Below are 20,247 nucleotides of genomic sequence, written 5' to 3'. Positions count from 1 at the left end.
CGTGAGAGGAGGGGCGGTGCCGGCAGGGAATAGCGGGTACGGTAGCGGACGGTGCGGGGAGAGGGGCCGGTGGAGGTGGCTCTCCGCTGGGGCAGTCCGCCCTCAGGGCGGAGCCGCAGGGCGGGGGCCGGGCCCCGGTTGGGGTAGCCGCGCTCGGGCGGCAGAGCAGCGGCTGTGGGAGCTGGGCGGCGGCATGGTGAGAGCAGGAGGGCCCGCTTTAAACACCATTTGCTGAGCCGTCTAAGGCATCTGCAGCTTGCTCGTGGCTGGCAGCACCTTCCCAGCACGCATTTATCTCACACCCCTCCCCAAAAAACCCCAAACAGTATTTGTCTTGGCAGGGGCGCTGTGTCCCTTTGCCACGTTTGGCTGTGATAAGACCCAGACGCAATGCAAGCAAATTAGAAGGCGTTAGCATTCACGGGTTCGGAGTATAAACCAAGGGCTGCACCAATTTTCACAAGTATTTTTGAAGGTTTATTCTGGTCCAAAGGAAGCTTTCTCTTCCAGTGGAGAATCGTGAAACTTCGACAGTGTGCCCGGAACGGAGCATTTTATTATTGCTGCAACTGAAAGTTACAGCCTGTACAAGCTTTCATGTTCTCTGGTGAGATTCAGGTTTTTCTCTGCACAGTTGATCACTTAAGTTGTGCAGACACCGGCAGAAGTATGCTGGTGATTGAGACACAAATAAACAAACCTTGAACAAATAATGGCAAAAAATTGCAGGTTTCTCATTGGTTTTGTTAGTAGGACTGGATGCACATACCTATTTATCTGAGTGTAAGCCAGCACACTGTTTAAGGGTAACCTGATGTAATTTTTAATGTCATAATGTGATGGAGATGTATTTCTAAAGAATATAGGAAATGCTGAAATAAATTGGCCCACAAATTAAAAAAAAAAAAAACACAAAACCAAAACAAAACCCAACCCCAATGTTTATTCCCTAAACGTTGAGGTATTATTATTTTTATGAGTACTTAAAAATACCAAAATATCATGTTTCAGTAAAAGAGAATATGTTACCTCCTTTAGACATCTGAACCTTAATCATTTATGATAATATTTCTAAAGCAGTGATATAAGTGTTGTCTGCATCACTAGTCTGGTGTTTGTAGGGATGTCCTCATCTGCTGGAGGGCAGACAGAACTAAAATCTTGGCAATGTATTATCTTCACCTTTTGAAGGAACGCTGTACTTGATATATTTGATGTTTTTCAATAGCTTGCTTATCTCCTATAGCTATCTGGGTACTTACACTGCTGAAGTATTCTGCCATACAAATGTGATTTCATCACTGAAATATTATTTGTGCCACTTCATTTGTACAAGGCCAGATAATTACTTAGAGAAACTGTCAAGCAATTCATACTGTAAAGGTGACCTTTTTCTCTTGTCCATATAAAGGTTATGGATGTGAGAATTGCAATTACTTTTTAGATGATATGGAGAAGCTTTATTCTGTGGAATATGTTCAGAGAGCAGTCACTCTCTAGTTGAAATGATGATTTCTCTATTACCAGATTACTAATGTTTATGCTAATATGCTACTAACACTGCTCTGGAGAGCCACCTTTCCCAGCATGCAAGTTACTAGCTGACAAAGAATACATAATTTATTATGCCACCTGTCTGTTGGAGATTTATCAAACTACCTGAGAATTAATTGATATTTATGATGATTGTGTGATTTTTCACGAGGTACCAAATTAGGGTTCATCCAGCATGCAAGTTTGCCTCATTAATTTCTCTAAGGTTTCTCATGTAAGGAAAAGTTAAAAGTTCCAAACCATTACATTTCTTTTTTACGGCATTCTTTTCTTTATATAATGAAGACGCTTTGCCATAGCATCCTCTCCATATATATTGTCAGGCTCAGTTCTCCAGTACTGCAGCACAACTTTTGCCATTACACTGTAGATGTATTTACAATATCACAATTTTTTTTTTACAATTACAATCTAATTTTTGTTGTTAAATTAGAAGTTTTTAATTCTTATTTTTTAGATGTTTATGGGGTCATCCATATTTAAATTCTATTTTCCTTCTCTTTTTCTTTTTTTTCAGTCTTACTCCATGGGTACCAGTTGTGGGCCTAGAAATTCATGCACAGATCAGTTCCAACTCTAAACTTTTCTCTGGTTCCCAAGTCCAGTTTGCAGCACCTCCTAACTCTTTGGTATCTTTCTTTGATGCTTCTTTACCAGGAACTTTACCAGTAAGTTATGCTTTGACTTAATTTATATCAGGATTAATGTCAGACAATTTTGACTATGTTTCTAATATTTTGTTCTTCCCTAGATTTGACTACAGAACTACTTTTACAGTAGTGTTATAGTTTTGTATTTTCTGGTTGTTTGACAGCATGAGATGCTTAGTACTGTTTCTTTTCGGTTTACTCACTCCCTGACTATCACTACAGATACTTGATATCCTCTGCAAAGGGAAAAAAATAAGGAGTGTCACTTCAGCATACTGAAGGAATCGCGATACTTCTTTGAGGCCAGAGAAGGGTGTATTTGGTTAGTATGCCACACAGGAAATTCCTTAAATATGAGAGATAAATAAATCCTATGAGAGAAGAACATCTTAGATTTCTGAGTGGCCATTTGATGTTACATTGCCATATGTTTGTTTATGTATCTGTCCTTTGCCATTTGGAATATCTCACTGTAGAGGTACTTTGCTGCTTAAGTAGAAAGTCTCTGATTTAGGGAAGTGTTAACCGTTCCTATTTCCAGAGCAAAACAATTTTAATTTTTTAAAAATGTGATCTTTGTGAGACATTGTGAACTAATAAGTTAGAATAGCTAGCTAACACTTAGCAATGAGATTTACTAGTGTCAACGTAATAAATTTTTGAAGTCACAGCTTAGTTATAACTTTGTGATGGCTATGACAGTAGAATTCTCTTGGAATCTAACAAGTTTAATATAAAAATAATAGTTTTTAAAGTATAACGTGTTTACTAAACAGTGAATAGAAATATTGAATGACTTAACATTGCCTCATGTGACAAGCATGCAGAGACTATAATGGTGGTGTGGTTTAACCCCAGCCAGCAATTAAGCACCACAGAGCCGCTTGCTTACTCCCCTTCAGTGGGATGGGGGAGAAAATCGGAGGTGAAAAAACAAGTAAAACTCATGGGTTGAGATAAAGAGTGTTTAATAACAGAGAAGAGGAAGGGAAAATAATAATAATAGAGTATACAAAACAAATGATGCACAATACAATTGCTCACCACCTGCTGACCAGTACCCAGCCAGTCCCCAAACCATGGTGTCCCCTGGCCAACTCACCCCAGTTTATATACTGGGCATGATGTCATATGGTATGAAAGGGCATAATGCGAAGCTGAAAAGTCTTTGACTTAGTATAACACTCCTTAGCAACAACTAAAACAGCAAATCCAAATCCAGAACAGCACTATATCAGCTGCTAGGAAGAAAATTAACTTTATTCCAGCTGAAACCAGGACAAATAGAGTCAAAGTGTTTAATGCAAAATTGTTTTCACTGGAGGTTTGAATTCCAGTTGCAGATACTTTTTTTTAGTCTATTAGAAGCATTTCATCACCATAATACAGCCTTAAATAATATTCTGAAATTGAGAATTAACTTATAGCTGGACTTCTAGGGTCTCGATATATGCCGTGTGATCCTTAAAACGTTAAATGAGTTGATATATTCATTCTGTATTTGTGAATGTATTGAAACCTAAGGAAGTGAAGTTTAGATGCTGATAAAATTTGGACTTCACTCTGATCTCAGTGACAATTCAAGGCTGACTTTCAGATCTAACTATATGGATATTTTGCAAACTTTCCAGAGAGACTGGGAATCTTATGCAATTGTTTGGTTTTAAAAGAATCTGGTTAGACTTAAACATGGAAAATTAGTTCCTTTCATCTGGGGACAGGGCTAGGTTAGAGAGTTAATAGTCACAAATTGTAAAAGGGTTCAAGATTTTGGTTTTAGACCTTTTACTTAATGTTCTGTTAATGCACAGAAATCCTTGTTAATTGTCTAGTGCTTATCTTCAGTCAAGTATAAAACTGTTCTTGAATGAACAAACCCGAGTATTTATGAAGAGTTTCATTTTTATGTGTGTTACTGGAAGGGCTTTTTTTGCTTTTTCCTCTGTTAAAGTGATTTACAAATGAGGCTTGGTATGACCTTTGTAAGGAAAATTCAATACATGTGGGCTTTGGCAGAGAATTTAACTGCACCTGAGAAGCAAAAACCAGAATGGTTAGGTTACTTTAAAAGCAGTGATACTATCTTAGCTTCTACCAGCTACTTTTATCTATACAAAGAGAAGAAAAATTTTTCTCACTGTAGTACTGGTGAAAATAGAGTTGCAAGTGAATGTTACAAAATACATGTTCTTGCATGTCAGAATGTGATACAAAATCCAGTCAGTAGTTACAGCTTTATTTTCCTGTTATACTTGCTGCAAAGGAATTAGAGATTGATGTTTGTTCTGGAATCAAACAGTTGGACTTACTTTCTTGAAATAACTGTATGTGTTTGTATATGGGATAGTATCTGAAATAGAATTGGATTTTGAAAGATGGAGGGTAGTTCTTGAAAATTTCCAAGTATTTGTAAAAAAACCCAAAACAACAAATGTTAAGATAATTGCCTAATAAATTTCTTTAGAAGGTAAATATTTAGCCTTTACTTTGACTCTGTTTAGTTGAGAAACAAAAAAAAATAGCAGAGTTTTAGTACAGTAGCTGTGCTGTCTGTAGCAGAGAATAACTGCTGTTATTAACTGAGAACTATAGGGGCAGTTTTCAGTGTCACAGGGATTTAAATTTACTGTGGGACCATGAGATGGTTGTGGTAGACAACCATGCTAGCGTTTTTTGCTTGACAACAGGACCGGAAAGAATGGTACTAAAGGGAGCTTTTCTGTTGGCTATACATTTCTGGGTCACTGATGAATGTGGATGTGAGCCTTTGCTGTCCTCTGCACAGGAGAAGGGAAGCTAGAACAATGTGCTTAGTCCTCCTTCATCTTTCCACTATTTTCTTCCTGTACTGTAATACAGCTTATTTTATGCTTCTGCTGCAAGTAGGCCTTAGGAGGGCAATCACAGTGTTACTGTCAAGGCCATGTCACTACGCTGCTCTCATAACATGCCTCTGAGAGACAGCTACAGCCAAGAACAGCTATGCAGGTGTGCTCTTGTTTGGCGTGAAACAGAAAAAATGATATGGCAAAGCTTTGATTAAAGAAGTAGAAGTACTGAGACTAGGTGGCATACCCTTCTTGTACACTGTGGTGATGGAGTCCCTCACTACTAGACCAGATAGCATCTTACTCAAATTACTGTAAGAATCTCCTTTCTTTGGGACTACATGTGATTACATACATTACATTTCATGTAAGGAAATGTGCAAAGGCCTGTTTTTTTACCTCATGAATGGACTTGGCAATGATCTTAGCTTGTTGTCTTTAGAAGACCTGTTATAAGTTTTAGGCTACACATGGTGGCCTACTGTAGTGTGTCATCCCTGCAGGTTGATCTGAAATTCTTCTGTGGATCCATAAAGGCAGTTGCCCTCCCAGTCTGATTTATCCTATTTGAAAATTCTGAGGTTTATAAAGACTGGGCTCACAGAAAGAGAATCCGTGATTATCTGTTCTCATGATTGAGGTGGCTGACTAAAGGTTAATTATAGCTCAGCCACAGAAATGAGATGGTAGATCTAGTAGCTAAAGGCTGAAACCCTTTCGTCTATGCTTACAGTCTTTGTTGTTAATCACATGAAAAGATGCACATTTTACGTTTGTCTCCTGCATGACTAAAGTGAAAGCCTGATCTTCTTTCTTTGCAGGCAAGAAATAATCTAGGATTTACATAACCGAGGTTTAAATTAATAAGATTTGGATGAATGTTAGCCCTAGAGTCTTAAGTATTTTGAAATTTTTGACACCTTCTCATGCATTTGAATTTCATTCTCTTCAGAGTGTGAATAGCATCTGTTTTATCTTTTTTTAAGATAAGAGTTTTCAGAAACACTTGGTAATGATCAGTCTCTCTTTCTAATGAAGAAAAGGTAAATACCTTCTGACCTCAAGAAACAGAGTAAGATCTGTCTTGAACAGTGCTGTAGAATATCATGAGAGATACGTAATTTCATCTGAATATACAATTTTTTCCTGTTCAACTGGACATCCTTTAGGACTTGACAACTCACTCACTGCTGTTATCCTGCACCTAGATTTTCATATCCTCCTGTAGTAAACTCCTTTAGTTTTCCCTCTGTAACTAGTGATAGAAGGAAGCATTTGGGTCCTACTGTGTCTTCTCTTACCTGTATAATGACAGTCGGGCAACCAGATGCACCTTTTCATGGAAGAAAGCAGGGCTAGAACAACTATTAGCCCTTGTTCCTTCTGGTATTGCACCACTGGCGGCTTAAACTACAAACTCTAAATTCTCCAAAGCTGAGGAATGTCACTGCAACACTGTACAGTAGCAGAGAGCACATGTATCATGCTGTTGCCTTTCCCACCCTGCAGTGCTGCGCTGTTGAGAAGGCTGCCCAGGGATGTGACAGGGTTAAATTTGGGGATGTAGAGGGTGCTTTAGTTTCCCTTCCTATATTGACACTGTAAGCATCCTTGGCAGTGGCAGATGCCCAGTTTTTTTTTCCAGATGTCTTGGGTGATAGATTATCAGACTTTATGATTAATTTTAAAGGTTGTTCATATACAGAATTTACCCGATGCATTTGCTTCCAAAGGCACTGAGAAGTTTGTGTGAGATTTTGGTGGATCTGTCTGTCAGCTGTACATATTGGAACAGAAACAGCATTTGAGACCAGAATTTATACTTTACACCTTGAAACTAGATTTTTTTTTTTGATATCCTGTGCCTGTTAAATCTGGTGATTGCAACAGCTGCTTTACCAACTTGTGATTTCAGTTTTGTTTTGACATTCCTGCTGGCATGCATATGAATTTACTCTCTTCTTGTAGTACTTGCTTTGAAAAAACCCTGCTTCTTAGCTTGACTTTTGATAACCACATTTTTAATTGCACGCAGTTTTCTTGAGGAACTGGACAATCTTCTGATCTTTATATGCATGTTGGCTTAGTTTCCATTACATAAATTTTCTTCTTTTCTTTGAAACCACATGATGCCTAGGTTGTTGTATCCATGAGCTCTCCTCTCAAAATAAATTTAGTGGTAGTGGCTGAAGGAAAAACTGAGTTCATGTTTGTTTTAAACCATTTACTTATGTCTAGGTTCACTTTAACTGCTTGTTACTTCTTTCAGTAAAACTGTAATAATTGTGCTGAGGGGCAAAAAAATATTTTCTTAGAAACTGATGGTACCTTTCTCTTGCAGTCCTTTCCTGATAATATTTGGGTTTGCGACATGCATTGTATCATCAGTGGTTCAGTCTTTTGTTGCTCACACAGTCCCAGCTTTCTGGACTTGCAGTCCCAGTAAGCGTCTCAAAAGAAAATCCCACATAATTTAGAAAAAACTAAAGGAGTGAAATAGGCTTTCAAACCATTGCTCTCTGAGAATGCCTTTGCAGTTCATAAACCCTTAAATTTCTGAGTGCATGATGGATTAAAGCCTGCCTCCTTAATTTTAAGCTGTTAATCAGTTCAGTGACATTGTGCTGGTCAGGAGAGGTCTTTGAAAGATGAGGGAGGCCTGCTTCAGGCAACTTTCAGGGCTGGGTTATGGTGGGAGTTGTTATTCTATTTCTTTCTCTTTCATAGGATCATTCACAGCCCCAGGGTCACCTGTGGAACTAATTTCCTTCACTGAGGTCTGAGAAGTGTTATACTTCCTCTGTTACTGCAGTTGCTTAGCTCAGCTTTATTTCGTACTTAACTGTAAATGCTGTTTTTTGGAAAATGCCTCTGCTTTTATGCTTTGAAGTATTTGATGACATTTGTTGCTCTTCTCTCAAGCTTTGGAGGAGTCCCCTGTAAGGTTTTCTCTTGCTTTATTCCATGTCTCATTTATTTGTTAGAAGTTATGACACTCATTCTGGGTGTTTTATCTTTTTGTCAAGGCTAACAGTTCCTGTAGGGCTTTGTCTGCTTAGCACCTCAGTAACTGTGCTACCTCTTGAGCTGTCTTTCTTTTTGTTGTTCTTGTTGGCTTTCCTGTTCATCCTTAACAGGTCCCTCTGGCTGATGTAAACTTGCCAGTTAGAACAGCATTGATCTGATAAAACATCTTGCTATCACCTATTTCAGTTGATCCTTCAATGCATCAGTGATGTTATCTATGTATTTTCTCTTATCTCCTTTTGTGGTTTCCTCTTTTTTTTTAATTTTTTTGTATTGCTTTACCTTTTGCTTTATACAGATATTTTTCTACTTCTTAGTGGGGAGCAAGAGTTTGCAGTATCTTGATTCCTTTCTTTCACACAGTTCTGTTACTGCAGTTATTGTGCCATCTTTAGTACTTTTGGAGAGCATGACCATTACATGACAACTAGACAGATCATTGTACCCTCTTTCTGGTTTCAGTCTGAAATTGCTGCTGAAACACACATTAGCTTTTTCCCATGTTTTTCTTGGGCTGGGAATTTCTTTATTTTAAAAGTTTGAACCGTGAGTGGAATTTTTTGGGGCAAATTTCTATTACTTCTGTTAATAGTATCTATATATGCTCTGGCATTGATAAGTGTTTGATTTAATTTTCTCTCAGTATGTGGACAAACAGTCTGGTTCCAAGTGACTCATTTTGAGGAAATCCAAGGTAGTATATTGTGTACATGTGTATGAAAGTAGTGCTCTGTTAAGCAAAAGTTTCTGCAACAATCATGGTTCTAGGAATTTGTTAGCATTTTAACTTTGCAAACTGACATCTTGCTTCTTCATTCTTCTTAACAATTCTTTCTCTGAATGAATACCTTTCATTGAAAGGTATTTAGGAAACTTGTCCAACAGTACTTGTAGGCTGGGTCTTTGTTCTCTTCATGGTTAGCTGTCTTGTGTGTAGTGTTGCATAACTGTCAGGTTTATGTATTTTGTTTGAAACTTATCTTGGTGCAGTTAGGCTGTAATTGACTCCTAGGGTAAAATTAATTTCTTTGTGTTCTCTCTGATTATCAGCCACCTTGCCACCTTAAATATATTATGACTATGTATTTGATTTTGAGAGGATTATGTAAACTTCTGCAACTGGTGTTTTTGTTACATGTGCAGATTTTGACACTGCAACAATTTTTTTCTATACAGAAATGCTAGTTTTGCAATTTGACTGCCAAGTTCAGCCACATTTGCCTCAAAAAATTTTAGGTTTGTAGACGTTTTTGTGAATATATTAACAAGCACATGAAGAGGAAATCAGCAACTGAGTCTGTTCTCTCTTCTCCCCGCTGCTCTCAGCTTTATTTGGGCTGCTGTTATTAAGGTATCTGTGACACTTTATTCTCAGTTTGGGGTGTTTGATGAAATGGGGAGAAGATGGGAGAACCATGGAAGAGAGAGTGTTGAGGTCGCTGCTTAGGTAAAACAAACCAGGGCAGTTATTTATAGGAAGTTAGTCTTCATTGTTTCTGCTCTTCTGGAACAACTTTATTAAAAACAAAGAATTTTAGTTTGTTTTCTTAATAGCTTTTTGCAAGAATTGATGCATTATGTTGCCTATTATTTTCCTGAATTAGTATATTCTTGTCTCTATGTGTGATAGACCACTTCTGGTTTACTCTCAATTTTTATGTTTTGCTTTTAAGAGATCTGGGTCAGCCTGGTGGGAAAGATGGCTACCTCTTTGGGGAGTAAATAAGCATGTTTCAGGACACAACAAATGGAGGAAAAAGTGAGGCAGAGCAAAGGACTAGAAGGTTTTTGGTGTGTGTTTAGTGTGGGCTCTCAGATACACAAAGATTTCAAGGAAAAGCAGAGGGAGAAAATGACAGTCAATATGTATCAAGGGTCAGAGTCTCTAACAACTCAGAAAACCACAGAGCTGGCCCTCACCAGGCCTAACAAGCAAAGGACCATCCACAAGGATAGACAGGGCACGGGTTGGTTTATAGACTCTATTCTGTCCTAAGTGCTCTGTTTAACAAGTTAAACAATCTAGGTTATACTGAAGAAGACAGATGTTATTAATGTTTAAAAGCCTTTTTTAGCATTTTTGTGGAGCTTGTAGGAAAAAAGGCCTGAGAAGGTCCACTTCAAAGCTTTGTTTTACTTTGGATTTGATCACATTCTGCAACTTGGGCTTTAGCCATTGCTCAGGATCCTACCTCCAGAAGCAATGAAGTGTTTTTTCTGGATCTTCCCATATTTAACTTGTCCTGGATCAGATAGCATTATCAATGGTTTAAATTTCAACTGATCTAAGAGAGGGAGCATCCTTATGTCAGGGAAAAAAAAAGATGGTGACAGACACAGGAGAGTACACTGTCAACAGAGAGGGCATGGATGTTATAGAGATACTGGACTTCTTGATGGGAATACCATAGAAACATAGTGTTTGTTTATGGATATCATGAACCATTGTATTTCCACTGCATTGTTCTGTCTTCCCTGTGGGTTCTCTTGCTTGGAACCAATTCTGCATTGTAGAAGTTTATTTTATTTTAGCCACTGATGATGGGTTCTGAGACACAATCTGAGACACGAAGATCACTAGTTTGGGGTAATGCCACTGGATTGGCTGCTTCTCTGCCACCCCAGAAAATAGATTTAGTCCACTGAGACCATTGACCCCTTTGCCCACACAGTAGTATGCATGGATTTTCCATTCTGTAGTTTTTTAGCAAACTGTCTCAAAGGACTGAGAAACGCAGAAGGTGGTCAGTATTTCAATAGCTCTATATCTGGTGATACCTTCCTATTTTTCTTATTCCCAGGGGTCGCATTTCTCCCTGCTGTTACTGAATTTTTCTGGTCATTGCAGACACTGGAAGATGCTTCCTCCAATTCTAAGCCTTTTGATAGGAGCTCTCAGACTAGCTCTTCAGCTTTGAGAGAGCGTGCTCTCTTATTCTTTGAGTACACATAAGGTAACATGTTTGGGAGCTGGATACTTCTTAAAATTTCGGGTTTTAAGATACAAGTGTCAGTTGCATCATCACAAGCCAATTTTGCCACTGGACAAGGTTAGGAATAATATTACATTTTGTATAGTGGCATACATCCTTGGTACTAGACTGCAGAAAGATAAAGTTGCAAAATGTATTAAGGTGTATATTTAATTCCCCCCCCTCCCCCCCCTCCCCCTTCTGCTGCTTCCACTTCTCAGTTGCCACTTTGTTCTTTTTTCTTAAGATGGGATCTGTCTCTATTAATCAAAGATTTTAATTTAAAATGTCTGGTGCTTCCTTTCTTACTCCCTTGCCACTTTCCTTAGGGATAAGAACATAATGCTCATATTAGGGCAGGAAATACGCTGTGAAGTAGATGCTGGGCTGAAATAGAGAAGACCCTAAACAGAAGCTGCCCTTCTCTTTGAATTTCTCTTGCAGTTAGAGACTTCTGGTTTTGGAACATGTGAGCTCTTTGCAGACCAAACAAATGGCAAGACTTAGGTTGGCTTATTTTTTAAATTTTTACTGTATGCTTAGAGGGATGGGGTCTGATTCTAGACCTATTGAAATAAATAGGTCATTTGGGAATTGGTTAGTTCTTCATTTATTGTCACATACATTCTGTACATGCATAACTACAAGACAGTTACGCCCTTCTGTGTGTGTGGAGGATGCCAAGGAAGAAGGCTGTGTTGAGGTACTTATCTGCAGTGTCAGACTGAACAGTCACAATTACATTTAGACTAAGTAGATATGAGTCGTTTATTTTGGAGTTTAACTTATGATTGTACTTCAAAAAACCATATATTGCAGCAAGTTGATACTTTTACCACAGGAAGAATAGGAAGATGGAATATATCCATTAGTGGAAGCAAATAAAAATCAGAGTGATATGAAATGGGAGTACTGGGAAATACGATTAGATGTATCTGTTGAGGGTTCTAAAGATTACTGCCTGGTCTACAGAGAGCTGGCTGAGTACATTGCACTACTTCTTTCTTCCAGCTGTTATTTTGAATGAAAAGGAGCTAAAATTAAATGTTTCTTAGATAAATGGTCCTGTAGTTAATCTGATAATGCTGATTTCTTCATGATTATAAGTAGGAATTAAGGTCTTAAGATAGCCAATTAATATGAAATCTACTTTATTAAAATGTCTGAACCTAGAATCAAAAACTTTCCACGGAATTATTTTGATTTTACTGTGTTTAGTACAAGGAATATGTTAACTTAGGCTTCCTGTGTGCTACTGTTATGGCAAAGATTACTTTTTTTTTTAATGTAGCAAAATGAACTTTTTTCAAGAGAGAGTTCTAGATGTTTCTTCTTTTCCCCCCCCTCACTTATTCTATATAATACTCGTTAGCAAAACAAGAAGCTGCATACCTACTCTTTAAAATGTAAAAATGATCATTTACTAAATATAGAAACATATACCTTAACCTAAAAGGGGACCCGCTTTCTTTAATGTATTAATATAAGGAGTAAACCTGCTGTTAAAAAATTGCTTTTAGTGGGAATTTATGCCGTTGAAGGTATTGTGTATAGTTTTGTATAGCTATTGAATAGTCTTTTATTTAAAAACCAAGGTCTTGATGAAACTGACCTTGCAAATAAAGCTGATAAATTTTTAAAAAGAGTCTTTCCACTTGTGAACTACATATAAAGAATAGACGCATATCAGAAAGAGAGATCTTTGTTGGGTTGTTCTTTCATTCCTTTAGTGTTTAGTTACCATGGTGCTTGAGCAGGATAGTGTAGCTACAAGGGAAATGCTGCTGGTGGTGTAAAGGTTTTTCATGAGTTTCCAATACAAACAATTTACATTTCCTTTTGTGATAGCTCTCTCAGATTTTTCCCTACATACCTAGGAGAGATGCATCCATTTTGGAAGACCAGAAATATTTAAGATGCGTTACAGGCTTTTGTGTTTTGTCCATAGCTATCCAGAAACTACATAGCTTTCTTTCAAGGCCACCACTTCGCTAACATATCAGACTGGCAGCTTGTTGGTTCAAGCCAGTAATTTAAATCCTTGCTAGTCAAAACTGTCAACTTAATAACAGTTTACTGCATAACCAAGTTTGGAGGACTTATTCTAGGTCATTAGTATGGGAAGTTTCACATACTGAATTGATGTTTATCACTGTAGATTATTTGAAAAGCCAGGCTTGTTTGAAGGAAAAGTAGTAGTTTGCCTAACTGTTGCATTTAAGGTAATGAATTCGTTTGGTAATAGATCAATGTCCTTGGTTTCTAGCTGGTCCGCAGAGATTAGAGGGGCTAGGGGCAGCTGGATTTATCTCTTACTAGGTATGCCAATCATGGCCGTAACTGTAGGCCTGACACCAGATGCACGAACAGCCTGTATGCTGTAGGTCTGGTTGCATTCAAGAGAAGCAGTCAGGTTCACGAATAGCACGATTTTTTCTTATGCAACCTCTACAGACTCTTTGAGATTGCCTACGATAAATGCCCAGACTGCAGGTTGGCTATATAGCGCTACACACAAAACCCGATTTTAATCACACGCACTTAATTCCTTGGTAATCACTTAGTGTAGCTGAGGGCCCAAATCTTACCAAGAGGCGTGCCTTTGGGGCAGGGGGGTGAGGAGCACAAACCCATCGATTTGTCCCTCCAGTTTGTCATCAGATTATCGTCCCTCCAAGTTAGATACAAATTCGGGGTAGTATTTATCTAAGTATGCGTGAGTGGGTGGGACCGTGGTCAAGCCATTGTTTCTTGAGTAATGACACAGCACATTCCTTGGTGCAAGGTGTGCACTGGTTTTGTGGGAAAAGAGGAAGAATGAGAGATAAGGTCTGCGGAGTACTGCAAAACAGTCCTTGAGAGAAGAGCAGGAGATAAATCTGCATAGTCATGTCAAATGTTCCTTGAGAAAAGTGGAAGAACGGGACTGGGCGGCTTCCACCTCACTTTGGATTCCTTCTTGGTGCCATGGCAACACAAATCACTGGATCTCCATCCTGTCCTGTGTTTGTCTGGGCACCATGTGTTAAGGAAATGTGTGTTTTGAAGTTTTTTCACTGCTTTTCCCACTCTTACAGCATTAACCAGCTCCACTTTATGCACACAGTCTTGATCGCTGGAATGGGTAGTAGCAGTCACTTCAGAAATGGACCAGTATTAAATAAATAAGTTTTGATTTTCGAGGAAGTAGAGGGTCATCTAGCCTTGATCTGGTTTGGGGTTTTTTTTTCTGTTTTGGTTTGGTTTTTAGAGTCAAACAGGGCAGAGGAAGCAGATTGGCGTGGTAGACATCTCAGTATGCCCTAGTGGGAACTACCTGCTTTGCAATGCCTTCGATCACCACAGAGGTCGATAACGAAGTAGCACAGGAAGTGGTACTAGTGAATGAGTAACAGCGTATGTACAGTGGTTTGGCTGGTGTGACCCAGTACACAGGAGACACACATACATTACAGTCATCTAAGTGCTTAGTAGCACTACATAGAAAATAATCAGTACTTCAAATTTTCATGCAGTTTTTCCCCAGACCCACCAAAATGCCTCAGCAGCAGTAGCGAAAAAGCTTCTCAGTGGTGTAAATAGTATGTATGTGGGAATTACTTCTTTCACCTCAAAACAGTGTTATCACTTAGGATGATGAGTAAGATACACTCCTGCTTGAAGCAAAAGTATATGTTTTTTGAAGCAAAACCACTCATGTCTGAAGCAAAAATTGAAGAGTAAGTGGTCAAAGGCACTAGTTGCAGTGTAATCATTAGCTAAACTTCACCTGTCTTTGGAGAACGTGCTACCAGGCACCTGCAACTGACTGTGACTCAGGAGTTGGATTTGGTCTCATTCTACAATTACTATCAGTCACAGCCCCTGCACCATCAGAAAGTGTAGCAAGGCACCAGTTCACTACTTTGATGCAGTGGTGTTCTGAGTCTATGTAGTCCTTATGGAGCCTTGATGGTTTCTGGTGACCAGCTGCTGAAGAGCTGTCTGGCACCGTCCTCCTGAATTTGTAAAGCTGAACAGGATCATGCCATAAGGCTTTAGTAGGAGGAAATTTTGCCTGTGTATTTAGAAATACTATGATACTTTAAACATTGAACAATTTGACTAGCACTGCACTGTTACAAGCTTCCTTTGATAGTTAAAAAAAGTATCTGTAATGTCTGGAAGTATTAAATTGTTGAACACAGGAGCATCTACTGAACAGTGAACTTGCAACTATGATACTAAAATAAATTAATATTTGTAGTTACCAATTTTGCTTTCCATTACAGTCAAAACTGATTGTGTTCATTTTGCTGCAGTATTTTGAAGGGAAATTGTTCTTTCTTTTTCTCATTTAAAATTTTCTTTATGTATCTTTTATATTTTTTAAATAAAATTTGCCCAAACAGATGATACGTTCCAGTTAGCCATATATAGCTACACCAAAGATCCGAAAGTTCCCTCATTAAATGTCTTAAATACTTAACTTCTTGTCTGTATAAGTAATTTTTAAGTTTCTGTTACATGAAGAGTTTTTTATATTTTTTGAAATACTAGATGAGTAAAGCAAAGAGATTCCTCTTCCAGCTTAAGACATTGGATGATGGGAAATGTACAGCTGCTTAATCTGTTTTCAGAAATCAGGCAGAGAATATAAAAAGTAAATACTGTCAGAAACATTGAAGAAAACATTATTTAAGTCTTTTATGTTCTGTTCAATGCAGATGAAGTAATGTAGATTCTTTTACATTACGTGCCCCTTTTAATGGTCTTGCTGGAAATTGACTTCTTGGCAGCTGTAACAGTGCATGATAAGATGGATAAAGTTCTGTTCCTGTTCCAAAATATTGTAAGTGTGAGCATGTCAGAGTTGTGCTAAGACAAATTCAGTCTTTTTTTTTTCTTCTCAGTTTTATCTGTTTGTTGTTAGTTAAACCAACTATTAAATTAATGAGAGCACATTTGAAAAAATAATAACTTCGAAACACTGCTTATTAGTACTTTGGGGAGTGGAACTTACTTTATTTTCTGGATCTTGACACTGCTGAAGAGATAAAAGGGTGTAGTACTGAGAGTCCATGGTAAGAAACCACATTTTTCTCCCTCCTTTAGTTCTTCATTAAGCCCTTGCTGGGTCTTCAGATCATGTGGCATTCTGTGAGAACCTTAATCCTATGGGTTACCTGGGTGCTGGAAGTACATGTATACCTGTAGTCATGGAATCAACTGATGTCTCTTTGGGTCTGTTTTGGCAAAGCATGTAAGTGTGCTTAACTTCATCCAGGTTAAACAAAGCATTGAAATCTCTGTGTAGATTGATTAATTCACTGTGTTCTGTGGTTACAGGTGTTCTGAAGTGCTTTACTGTAACCGCACTGCAGTCCCTAATGCAAATCTTCTGTGTTTCCAGATCCCAGTATGAGCTGACAGTTGATTACAAGTCAATTATTTGCTGATTTGTCTCTTGCACCCTTGAAGATTCAAAAATCCTGGAATATTTGCAGAACAGTGCAAACTTCCTTATGTGGTGTGCCAAAATGACTGAATGGCTTGTTTTTTCATCTTAATGCTTTGCAGATTTGTAGCTATGATGACTTTAATGATGAATAAGAACTACCCACACAAGGAAAGAGATCTAATGGTGGCTGAAGGCAAGCAACGTGGAGTATATGCTCCATATAAGGCAATGTGTGGGAGACACATTTGTTACATACTGAGTATCTGAGTAAAACCATGTGTCATGTTTTCTTAGGTTCTCAACAGGAGATGTGTAGAAGCAGCAGTGATGACAGGCCTGGCTCTCAACTGCAGCATAAACAAGAAGTCCTTATTTGACAGAAAACACTATTTCTATGCAGATCTGCCTGTAAGTATTCAGTATAGCTGGTCCCTTTACATCTGTAGGAAAGGACAAGTCTGGAGTATGGATGGCAGTAGGGGATGAATGAAGAGATGCTTTTTCTGTTTGCAGTCAGTGTTCTGCTCACCCCAACAGGATATTGCGCTGTGCCCTGATGAATAGAGAGCTGTACCCTGGTGCTCACTGATTGAGTATGATTGCTCTGATTGCTGACTCCTTGCTTAGCTGCACGATTCCAGTAGCTTAATGTAATTGAATTGGGAGCTGGAGCTGCTTTGCCCCTTAAGTTCTCCATTCCTGTTGTTCAGTACTAATTGTCTGTTAGGGTAAAAGCAGCCTGATAATAGTCCTTCATTTAAAGTGAATGTATAACAAACACAGGTTCCAGTGGTATAAACATAATAGTGTCTTTTTGTGTGTGTGCTTAGGGGCCTAAAATTATTTAATTTCCCTTTAAAACTTTCTCAGTCAGTAGTTCCCATAAATAAATTAAAAAAAAAAAAAAACACACAAAAAACCCCAAACAAACAAACAAAAAAAACCAAAAAAAAAACCCCTGAGAAACTGAGTCTTTGCAGTATGGTTTGCTGGTAGCTTGCTTATTTGGTAGAAGGTGTCACTGAAGTCAAATGCATTTTGCCATTCTTGATATGGGTGTAGAGATATGGAAATCTTTAAGAACCTGACTTCTGTCATTGCAACAGGATGCAGCAATGTTTGAGGATGCAGCAGTGTTTGGGCCTTTTTTCCTATTTTAATGAAATTGAACCTTTTTAAACATTTTTTTTTTTTCCTGTCAGCTTACTTGTACTGAATGTTCAATTTAATGCTAATCTGTCAAAAGGAGGATACTAGTTTTAGTTCTTCTGATCTTGGGGTAAAGATATGATGAGTGCATTAAAAGAAAAAAATATGTTTTATCTGAGAAAGATCAGGCATGTTAGCTTATCCTCTCTTTAGGTGAGGTGTCCCGGACATCCAGAGAAGCACAGTGGGAGATTTCCCAGGTCTCAAATTAATGTGTAGAGGTGGTGTATTATTAACCCAACTGCTTTCTCTCCTCCCACTCTTGTGTTCAGACATTGGAAATATTTTGAAGTTACACATAATATATTCAAATACAATTGCTTTCCACCTTAGAAAGACTATTGTGTTATAGTTCTCCACTGGAGACCTGGATCTCAGAAGAGATTTATGTTTTGTTTTCTTCTATTTTGGGGACTTGTGGCTCTTCTGTGAAGTTAATGTAATTACTGATTTTGTTTCTGGGGATAATTTGGCTAATATTTGTGAGCCATTAAGAGGCCCTTTTGTTGGGGGCTCTGTGGTGAGCTCCTGGGAATGTGAAATGCAAACTAACCAGTTTGAATTGCCAGTATTTTTTTTTTAACTTGTAAAACTATCTTGAAGCCTATTTCCAGACCTGAAGGAGAAAAAAGTGAAATATAAACATGACATACACAATTCCTTTTATGCATCATAAAGAAACACCAAAAACATCCCAGACTTGTTTGCAAACCACGTTTGGTGCTTCTGTTGTTAAACTGAAAACAATCTCTCATATTCTTCTGACATCTGCTGCTATCAGTCTACTGCATAGAAGCTGTATAGAAGAATGTCGTCATAAGAAAGAAACTGCATCCATGTGTTCAGAGAAGAGTGAGGTGGAAGAAGGTGTGTACAGCACCAAGTGAGCTGCTGTTGTCTGCAGACATGAGTTACAGGATCCTCTGGTCAGACAAGAGTGGAAATTTGGTCAAGGAGATGGTGACATGTTTTATTAGCTTGAAACATGTAATTCTGAGTCTTTACTGGCTGACTTCTGCAGTTTAAGCACTGACAATAAGCTGCCCAACCCATATTTCATAGTGAAACAGTCTAGTCTGGAACCCTGTAATAAGATGGAGAGTTTAGGCTAATGAGCTGTATAGAACGGATAAAATAAATCCAGCTCTTAGGGTCGTTTGACAATAGGATTATTGTTACTCCTGAAAATGGGGCTTTAGATGGGAAATGGGATTCTTGTTATTTATTGTCACTCACTATTTCAGGCTTTAAAAAAATCATTTTAATAAGAAGTTTTAGGAGATGGGAAGAGCTGTGTAATTAGCATAGGCTGCATAGAGTCACTTATTTTCTTACAGTGATTATGGCTAGACGGTCATGCACTTTATTGCATCTATAAATTGAGCTGTTCACAGGGCCAGACCATTGTTCTCCATTCCATTGCACTGTCACCATCTCAACATTTTAGAGCGAACTTGTCCTCCCTGCAAAATATGCAAATGCTCCGCCCATTTCACTAAAATCTGGCAGGCTTTATTTTTAATTCTTGTCACGGGGGGCATAAGCAGCCTAGGAAGGAAGAAGAAATAGGGACCCTACCTCAACAGAATAATTGATTCTCTTCTGCATTTTTACATCATTGCAATACCTTGTGACTGGCAGCCTCTTTTCTGGCTAGCAGTTTTCCCTTTGAGTGGAGTACCAGGCACGAGGTGGCATTTATCAGCTGTGTGCCTTACGTGGGGTTGCAGTGTCTATCTTTTAAATTGTTACATTAATGAAATTGAGCTTTCTCATTTTCTTGATTTCCACCCCCTGCCCTTGCCTTTCCTCTCCCTCTCCTTCCCGCTAATGAATAATGTTCTGAAGAGACAGAGAGGGATATTGAGCCTGATAGGAGGATGAGTGATAGTCCCAGCTTGGGGATGAAGGTACCGTAACTGGCTTCAGACAAGATTTAACATGATCACAGAACCACAGGTGTGGAAGAACCTCTTCTAGTCATTTCCTGCCCCAAGGCAGTATCAGTGAAATTTACATCATCCTTGGCAAGTGGTTATGCAGTTGATTATTGATTATGTCTGTATTAGCATAGTGTCTTATACTTGCCTTTATTGAGGAGTACTCTTATTTTTTTTCCAGACCTCCAGCTTCTTAACTATGTTGAATTCTAGATCTGTCTTCTAGCTTGCTTCTTATCCAGCTAAGCAAAATAACTTCTGAATTTACATGTGCATGTGTTTTATCCTCTTATACAGGTCACTATAGAAGATGTTGCATTCTGAGTTTTGTTCTTAGCCTATAATATTTGCATTTGGCCGTGCTGCTCCTTTCTGAAAAGCAAATGTTTTATTTGAGTATAAAGCTAATTTTGTTGACAGGCTGGCTATCAAATCACTCAGCAAAGAGTTCCTATTGCGGTGAATGGAAGTCTGTCATACAGTCTCTGCATAGACAACAAAATGAGCCAGATGGTGACCAAAACTGTGAGGATTAAACAAATTCAGTTGGAGCAAGACAGTGGAAAGAGTCTCCATGATGACGTAAGGAGCCAGACTCTCGTTGACTTGAATAGAGCTGGTAAGCTT

The 20,247-nt window shown here is 38.4% G+C and overlaps 1 protein-coding gene across 1 annotated transcript in view; it reads left to right on the top strand.

Annotated features, from left to right (window-relative positions):
* Positions 1-20,247, top strand: part of GATB (glutamyl-tRNA amidotransferase subunit B) — a 65,529-nt gene that overhangs the window by 20,039 nt on the left and 25,243 nt on the right. Inside the window, exons 2-5 of the mRNA XM_026847950.1 lie at positions 7-36; positions 2,072-2,222; positions 16,766-16,879; positions 20,041-20,239. Of these exons, the coding sequence (XP_026703751.1) occupies positions 7-36; positions 2,072-2,222; positions 16,766-16,879; positions 20,041-20,239 (494 nt within the window). The remainder of the gene's footprint in view (positions 1-6; positions 37-2,071; positions 2,223-16,765; positions 16,880-20,040; positions 20,240-20,247) is intronic.

The sequence above is a fragment of the Athene cunicularia genome (genome assembly GCF_003259725.1).
Source record: "Athene cunicularia isolate RWA chromosome 4 unlocalized genomic scaffold, athCun1 chr4_part2, whole genome shotgun sequence".
In the NCBI taxonomy this organism is placed as follows: domain Eukaryota; kingdom Metazoa; phylum Chordata; class Aves; order Strigiformes; family Strigidae; genus Athene; species Athene cunicularia.
This window is presented reverse-complemented; position numbering and strand designations above follow the sequence as displayed.